The following is an 8,877-nucleotide window of genomic DNA, read 5'->3' on the forward strand; positions in this document are numbered from 1 at the left end:
AAATGGACAGAGTATGAAATTGTAGTTGGGTACTAACGTGATATTTTTGTGCAAGTAATAATATGATATATATTTTTGCGGGTAACTAATACTTTTTGCGAACACGCAAAAGGCTTGTGTCTCGATGTATTAGAAGAGAGAGAGCAAACAATACAAGTTCGTTTACAGCTTGTTGCGGCACCACGAATGGCGCTGGTGGTAGCCTTACGGGAGGGCCGCCGCAAACTAATATGATATTTTTGTCTGGGTACTTATATGAACTAATAGTGGTGGACTGGTGGTTACTAATAGTTGCGCTTATCCTTCTATACCTTGCCATTTTTGCCTGAATTTCTGAATCCTAGACGAAATCAAGATCATCGTTGAGTAGAGGTGTGCACGAATCTTGTGAACATCTGTTTCCAAGCGCAATACTCCATTGATTTGAGATACACCTCCTAGTTGTCTTTTTTTTTTGTTACCTCCTCGTTGTCTCTGTTCGCAGCAGGTCCCATTTTCCTTAGCAGCCGGTATGGCCTTGACTTCTGACCTTGGGCCATCTTCAATTTCTTCACAAGGTGAGATCTCGACGCCAATATATCAATAATATACTCTATCCTCAGCAAAATAACTCTGCTTCCAGTGTTCACACATGCGGCATAGGCAAGCATGCATGCATGCCACCTATATAAAGGACTCCATATGCCTCATCGCTAACTCATCCACCACAGCTTAGCAGCAACCACCAGTGCCTCAAAGACTCTTTGATCAACAAACTCTAGCTGATCAGTGCTAGCTAAGTGTTAACAGCACTCTTCTCACAGAGATCTATTCCTCATCAATTAGAACTACAAGCCATGGATTCACCAAGGTCTAGCCATTACAGAGGAGAGGAACACGAGAGGGAGGAGATACAGAAGCAGAGGAGGCCGAAGCCGTCCAGTTCCTAGCCAAGTTGTTCGTAACTCTATCCCTTGTATTTGTAGTTGTCGTGTTGCCTGGCTACCGAGCAGCCCAAGCCCAGTAGTTATGGCCCATTGTCGATCCCATGGGAGAGCAGGGGAAGTCGCTAACACTAAGCTTGCTACATAGCAAGCCATGGGTTACTCCAAAAACCTAGGGGCTGGCCTGTTTGCCATGCTGCTCCTTGCTCCGGCCGTCCTGGCCTCGGACCCTGACCCTCTCCAGGACTTCTGCGTTGCCGACCTCAACGGCAAGGCGGTCTCGGTGAACGGGCATCCATGCAAACCCTTGTTAGAGGCCGGCGTCGACTTCCTCTTCTCGTCCAAGCTGGCCAAGGCCGGCAACACGTCCACCCCGAATGGCTCGGCTGTGACGGAGCTCGACGTGGCCGAGTGGCCCGGTACGAACACGCTGGGTGTGTCCATGAACCGCGTGGACTTCGCGCCGGGAGGCACCAACCCGCCTCACATCCACCCGCGCGGGACCGAGATCGGCATGGTGATGAAAGGTGAGCTCCTCGTTGCTGGAGAGACGTTCCTCATCCCGCGCGGGCTCATGCACTTCCAGTTCAACGTTGGTAAGACGGATGCCTACATGGTTGTCTCCTTCAACAGCCAGAACCCCGGCATCGTCTTCGTGCCGCTCACGCTCTTCGGTTCCAACCCGCCAATCCCCACGCCGGTGCTCACCAAGGCGCTAAGGGTGGAGGCCGGGGTCGTCGAACTTCTCAAGTCCAAGTTCGCTGGTGGGTCTTAATCCTTGGCAGCTTGCCCTAAAATGGTCTCAGTATATAATTGGATATATGCATGCCAGTGAAATTTAATAATTGTTCAGCAGAAGACACGTATTCAAGCTTCTAGCTAAGCTCGCATGCAGTTGTAATAAGATTGAATAAGTTAGCCTCGCGGTTTAGCCTTCAGAGCCAATACGAGGAATCAAAATGTACTACTTTTTATTGTCGTATTTGTTCTTTGCGTTGAACGGAATATATAAGTATCATTTTCATATATTTGTCCGAGTATGATTTTATAAGTCAGACATGCTCTCAAGTTTGCGTGGTGACCGTGTGGTGAGCAATCTTCAAATCATTCAGAAAACATGCTCTCAAGTTACGGGAATACATTGTGAGAATGCAAAATATACCGGTTCAGTGCATTGTAGCAATCTCCAAAATGAAAAAGAAAATATGAGTTTTTTTTCTATAGTGCACGGGATGGATCCACCGTGCGGTGTTGCTTTGAGTTCGTGCTACTTTTTTGGTTGTTGTCAAAATTTATTTTGTTTCATAATGTTTCGTTTGGGTTTTTTTTTCTCGGTTCAAAGTGTGTCACCAATTCATCATATTCATTATGTACCAACAAGAAAATGCACTTGTTTCAGGTTGGATCTGCTGACAAACGATGATACACAATGAACCATTATGATAGTCTTTTGAACAAGAGGAAACACCTGCTTTAACACTTTGAAACAAGATAAAAAAACCGCAAAAAAGAAAGAAGATAAATTTTAACAACAACCAAAAAAGTAGCACGAATCTCAAGCAATCACCGACAGTGGATCCATGCATGGTAGAATAGCGTTTCTTCAAAAAAGACATCAAGTTGCAAGAATGCATTGTAAATGTACCAGTTCAAGATTTTGTGGACGTATGTAAATGCATCCACATCTTCTTTTCTTTGTCCGTATAAAAAATCTCATTTTCCCAGACAAGTCGTTGGGCCAGAGGACTTTTCCACGTGCTTTTACCAGATTTGCTGGCATATTACCAAGGACCCCGTTATGGCGGCAATCCAGCTGAGATGATCGTGGTGATGGTAGGAATTTCCATTCTCTCGATCAGGCCACCATACAAAATTTCACATCTTAAATCGAACAACAAATAAATGCCACTCAAGGTTTGTATTTTGCCAACTAGATGTTTAATATATTTTTTCATACATCTCTCAGATAGTATCTCCCGAGATACTTAAGAAATTAAATATGATTTGTTTTTTCCAAATTGCGGGCATTTTAAAATATACTTGTAGTTCCGGTTTTAATTATATCCATTAAATACCTATAAATTAGTTTGAATCCCTAAAAATAGCAAATCAATTCAGAACAACGCCTAATTCCTATATGAACTTTGTAACTTTTGTACGTTCATATAAAAATATTACGAACCTTCAAGATCAATATTTTTTGTACATACTTTGTATGGTGCCTTCGCTGTTTTAAAAAAATAGGAAATTCAAAGCATTACATAATAATATGGAAAAATGAAGGTATATTATTAGTATATAATAGTGTAATATCAAAGTTGTAATACAAATTTTAATTTTTTTAGGGGTATACAAATTTTAAATGGGGGTACTGGAGATAGGGAGTGGTGGGCGAGTGTGCTGGATGGATCACGGTCAGAAAGTCTGACTCGTAACAGCCCGTTGATTTCCACTGACAACCATGTTTTCGTTGTTTTGCTGGCGCCATATCTTGCTTGGCCAGTCGAATATTTAAACTGCAAGGAGACAGACAGGATGCCATATAGTAGTATATCTGAACTTGATTTGCTCCCTGATCGATCAGGCAGTAGCCAATGAGAATCCCTTCTCTGCGCGAACGTGCTACATATTATTGGCAACAAGTCATCGACCGAGAAAAGAAACAAAAGAACTACTTATTTGAGAGAGACCGTAGCCAGGTTCAGTTCAGGGTAGGTACGCCGCGACCAGAAGCTTCCCATTTCTGACCATCGCTAAGAGCATCTCCAACAGACGCCGTGCTACCGTGTTCGTTGGTCCCATTTCCTTAGCAGCCGGCAGTGGCCTTGACTCTCACCTTGCCCCCATCTCCATTTCCATCACAAGCTAGCTGATCCCGACAGCGACGCATGCACATTTGCCTTGTGTGCACATTTGCACATGCATGCGGTGACGACATGCATAGCTTAATTAGCTCCATGCATGCGTTACGTGCACCGATTCCCTATATAAAGGACTCCATATGCCTCACCACTCACCCATCCACCAGTGCCTTGCACACACTCTCAACAAACTCTAGCTGATCAGTCCTGGCTAAGCTTGTTGCATAGCAAGCAATGGGGTACTGTAAAACCCTAGCGGTTAGCCTGTTCGCCATGTTGCTCCGCTCCGGCCCTCCTCGCCACCGACCCTGACCCTCTCTAGGACCACTATGTCGCCGACCTCGATGGCAAGGCGGTCCTGTGAACAGGCACACGTGCAAGCCCGTGTCGGAGGCTGGCAACGACTTCCTCTTCTCGTCCAAGCTGGCCAAGGCCGGCAACACGTCTACCCCGAACGGCTCGGCCATGACGGAGCTTCACGTGGTCGAGTGGCCCGCTAGGAACACGATGGGCGTGTCCATGAACCGCGTGGACTTCGCGCCAGGAGGCACCAACACGCCGCACATCCACCCACGCGCCACTGAGATCGGCATGGTGATGAAAGGTGAGCTCCTCGTTGGAATCCTCGGCAGCCTCGACTCCGGAAACAAGCTCTACTCCAGGGTGGTGCGTGCTAGTGAGACGTTCCTCATCCCGCGCGGCCTCATGCACTTTCAGTTCAACATCGGCAAGACAGGGGCCTCCATAGTTGTCTCCTTCAACAACCAGAACCCTGGCATTGTCTTCGTGCCGCTCACGCTCTTCAACTCCAACCCGTCCATCCCCACGCCGGTGCTCACAAGGTGCACAGGGTGGAGGTCGGGTCATCGAACTTCTCAAGTCCAAGTCCGCCGGTGGGTCTTAATTCCTAGGAGCCTGCCATGTATGCTAGCTAAGTTTAATAATTCTTAGAAGAAGACATGTATTCAAGCTTCTAATTAAGCTCGCCTGTAGTTGTAATAAGATTGAATAAGTAAGCCTCGCAGTTCAGCCTTCACAACCAATGCGAAGAATTGTGAAATATACCATAATAAGAATATATAAATTGTAGCATTTTTCGTATGTTTGCTCCATTACCCATTTGTATTTCATTCTCTATTAGCCTTTTTCAAGTGTTGTACATTACTGGGCCGGTCCATTCTTAGCGCTCGCTCGTGCACTGGTAGTTGGGTACAATGCGTTTTTCTTTGTTTTTTGTCATTTCATTCTACTTTTTTTCTTTCGTGTTCTTTTTTCTTCAGGGGGTTCTCGGCATTATTTGTTTTACCATTCTTTTTTCACCGTTTCTTTGTTTTATTCCTCTTTTCTTCTTTTCTTTTTTTCAGTTCTTTTTCATTTGTTTCTCGGTTTTCTCCAGTTTTCTTGTTTTCTTTGCTTCCTCTTATTTTTTTTGTGCACTGTTTTTCTCCCATTTTCTTGTTTTTTCTTTGGTTTTTTATTTCTTAGGGGGTTTTTATTGTTCTTCATTATGCTTCGGTTTTGTTTTGTTTTTATTCGGTTTCCATTATGTCTCTTTCTCGGTTTTCATCATTTTATATTCTTCTTCAAAATGTATATATTTTCCAGTGCTCAATTCATATTTCAGTATACAAGTGAAAGTTTTTTTGGATACACGACATACGTTTCTCAAATACATTATGTACATTTTTCTAAATACATGTTATTAACACTTTTTGGAATACATGGGCAAGATTTTTTTTTCAAATACACGCTGAACATTTTTTCTGATAATAAGAATTTTGTCAAAACTATGCATACATTATTATAAATACATCATGAACATTTTTAAAACATAATGTTTTGGTGTTCACTTCTTCAATACACATTTTTACATTTTTTTCTACATATCGGGGATATTACTTATACACATTTAACATTTTTTTAAATGCATGAACAACATTTTTCATACAGATTGTATAATATTTATATACTTTTTTCAAAATGAAAAATATTTTTTATATAATTTTATCAAATTTTCAAGTTCTTGATTAACAATTTTCAAATACTCATAAGAATTTTTTTAGAATGCTCCATTAAGAAAATAAATACATGATCAACTTTTTCAAAAGCATTGTATTTTTTTGTATAGATTTTTTATATACATAATTGTTTTCCCTATACACATTTTCCTTTTCTAAATGCTTGATTTAACTTTTTGAAAATATTTGATTATCATTTTTTCAAATACTTGATTAATGTTTTTTACAAATACACGATTGACGTTTCGCACATAGATTGTATTTTTTTGACATTTTTGTATACATGAGAAATATTTTTTTCTATACATATTTCACATTCTTTAAACACTTGATTGACATATGTTAAATTTTTCATATTTTTATCATATACACTTTTATAATATTGGAAATATAAGAGCATGAAAGAAAGAAATAAAAAACATAAACGAAAAACCAGGAAAAAAACAAGGTGTGGCATGTAGCCTCGCGTTGGGTCAGCCCAGTCCAGCGTTCAGTCCCGGTGAGGCTGCCTACGTCCGTGGCATTTCCTATTCAGTGCCTTCAGCGCCCGTTAATGTGTATTTCGTTAAGTGTTGCTGAAGGTGGTCTTACCTGGGCAGACGCATATACCATTGTGTTTTTTTCAAACTCCCAAAAAATGTGCAAGCGACAGGCATCTGACAAGCAACCACTGCATTCAAACGAATGCGAAGAAACCACTCGACTATCCCACCAGTTTCGAAATCTATGCTTTTTCTTTTATTTGTTTTTTCAGTTTGTGGTTTTTTCTCCGGACGTTTTAATCGTTTTTTTTCTTTTTCACCCCTTTTTTTATTAAATACGTGGACTCCTTTCAAATTGAGAATTTTTTTTCCAAATGCATGAACTTATACTCAAATTTGTAAACATTATTTAGGAAATCAATGAACCTTTTCAATTTTTGGAACTTCTTAAAAACGATGAACTTTTTTCCAATTTGATGAACTTTTTTACAAATTTGATAAACAATTTTCAAGTTCGATGAGCATTCTTCAAGTTCGTTTTCAAGATTTATGAACTATTTCCCCAATTAAATGATTTGTTTTCAAAATGAATGAACTTTTCTTGAAATTTGTGAACGTTTTTTTTAATTGATGATCTTTATTCAGACTTGATTAATTTTTTCCAAATTTGTGTACTGTTTTTGAAGTTTGTGAACTAATTTTGAAAAATCCATGAACGTTTTTGCATTCAATACTTCTTTTTTTCTTCAAACATTTTTGTTTTTTCTTTACTGGTTGTTTTGGATTATTGTTTTCTCAATGTTTTTCTTCACTTTTTATCGGTTTTTGCCAGTTTTTCTTTACTGGTTGTTTTGGATTATTGTTTTCTCAATGTTTTTCTTTACTGGTTGTTTTGGATTATTGTTTTCTCAATGTTTTTCTTCACTTTTTATCGGTTTTTGCCAGTTTTTCTTCAAACACTTTCATCATTTTTTTATACATTAGAAACATTATTGTATACATGATTAATATTTTTTTGAAATCTTAAAATTTTTATGTTTACTTTTTTCATACATGCTATTTATATTATCGTTTTCATGAAAATTTTATTACAAAGAAGATGCCATTTTTTATTATTAAGAGGTTGGCAGGTTTATTATTAAGAGCATGCCAATTTAATAATAAGAGTATTGCATTTTAATGAATAAGAGGAGACAGTTACATTACTATGCACATGACATTTTGATAATTAAGAGGATGGGAATTTTATTTCCAATGGCACTGCATTTTTTAATGATTTTTTTGCACAGCAAACCAAATAAAGTTAAGTTTAACAGGATGGTATATTTGTTTTTTGGTCCATGGCAAAAAAAATGTTCTCTATTTATACAACATGAAAATTTCAAAAAAATTCTTCAGATCCTGGCATTTTATAAAAAATGATATTCATGGCATTTAAAAAAATTAAGGAGTTAAATTGGCCTCTGGGCCAATGAGGGGTCGCCCTAGACCCCCACCACAGCGAACAATCGGAAAAGGATGATTACCTCAAAAAAAATCGGCTGCAGTTGTATGCAGAGACAGGGATGGAAATTTTCTGGGTAGCAGCTCACTTGTCATCGGAGGCGTGGATGATCCATTGGTCTTGGAGACTATCTCATGCAGGGAGGCTTTGGCACTGGCAGAAGATCTCCACCTTCATCGTATTGTCTTTGCCTCAGACGCCAAACAGGTGATTCGTGATATTTGGAGTGGGAGTCGAGGAAGCAATGGAGCAATGATTAGCGAGATTAAATTACAAGCATCTTTACTTGATTGTAATTTTTTAAAAGTCGTGTTGTCAATGTTGAAGCACATATTCTAGCCAGGTTCTCATTGTCGTTGGGTCTGGGACGCCACGTTTGGTTTGACCAATCCCATGATCCAAACTCTATCCACATTTTGTGGTGTTCGAATGCATCCTCCGATCCTCCTCATGAACGACAACCAGCTATTGGGGTAAAAAATCCAAGCACTCGCTAGTACTACCAATACCGCTCTGTTTCTTGTAGATGTAGTATATTGTTTCATTCCTGGGGAGAAGAGGACATGTCGTTTGTTTCACGCAGAAGAGGGTTTGTCCACAGACCACATGACAGGAGAAAAAACCCAATAATTTGACGATTATGGTCATCTTGCTAATACAAATTGACAAAGTAGCCAAGAAGAAAACATGTGAATGATGACCGAAACGTGCTGATTTACACATATTTCCCACGTTTTCCATAAGCAGAATGGCATAAATCTGATCCATGCATGGATAAACCCTTGTCAATACATGGCCTTGTGTTTTCTGAAAAAGAAGGGAGTTATTGGAATTAATGGTGCCAGAAACAAAGCAATAAACCTCCTCCATTTTTCACCATATGCATGTTAACCGTCGCATGTTATATAATCGGGTGATCTGATCCGCGGTAATATTGTCAATTTAGCATTAGCAAGCAAGCAACCAAGAACCAACCATGTCCATGGCCAATGTCATGCTCATGCCTAGGGATGAAAACGGAGCGGAAACGGACGGAACTGGGTGCTACCACATTTGTTTTCATATTTTTTGCAGAAGCGGAAATGAATA

The 8,877-nt window shown here is 39.9% G+C and overlaps 1 protein-coding gene and 1 pseudogene across 1 annotated transcript; both read left to right on the top strand.

Moving 5' to 3' along the window:
• The first annotated feature begins 675 nt into the window (after nt 1–675).
• Nucleotides 676–1,949, top strand: LOC109742616 (oxalate oxidase 2-like). The gene has a single exon (XM_020301716.4). It carries the CDS (start codon nt 1,078–1,080, stop codon nt 1,696–1,698), a length of 621 nt encoding a protein of 206 aa, XP_020157305.1. The 5' UTR covers nt 676–1,077; the 3' UTR covers nt 1,699–1,949.
• A 2,015-nt stretch (nt 1,950–3,964) lies between these two features.
• Nucleotides 3,965–4,828, top strand: LOC109742626 (oxalate oxidase 2-like; annotated as a pseudogene).
• The last annotated feature ends 4,049 nt before the right edge of the window (nt 4,829–8,877 follow it).

This window comes from Aegilops tauschii, chromosome 4 (assembly GCF_002575655.3).
Source record: "Aegilops tauschii subsp. strangulata cultivar AL8/78 chromosome 4, Aet v6.0, whole genome shotgun sequence".
Lineage (NCBI taxonomy): Eukaryota > Viridiplantae > Streptophyta > Magnoliopsida > Poales > Poaceae > Aegilops > Aegilops tauschii.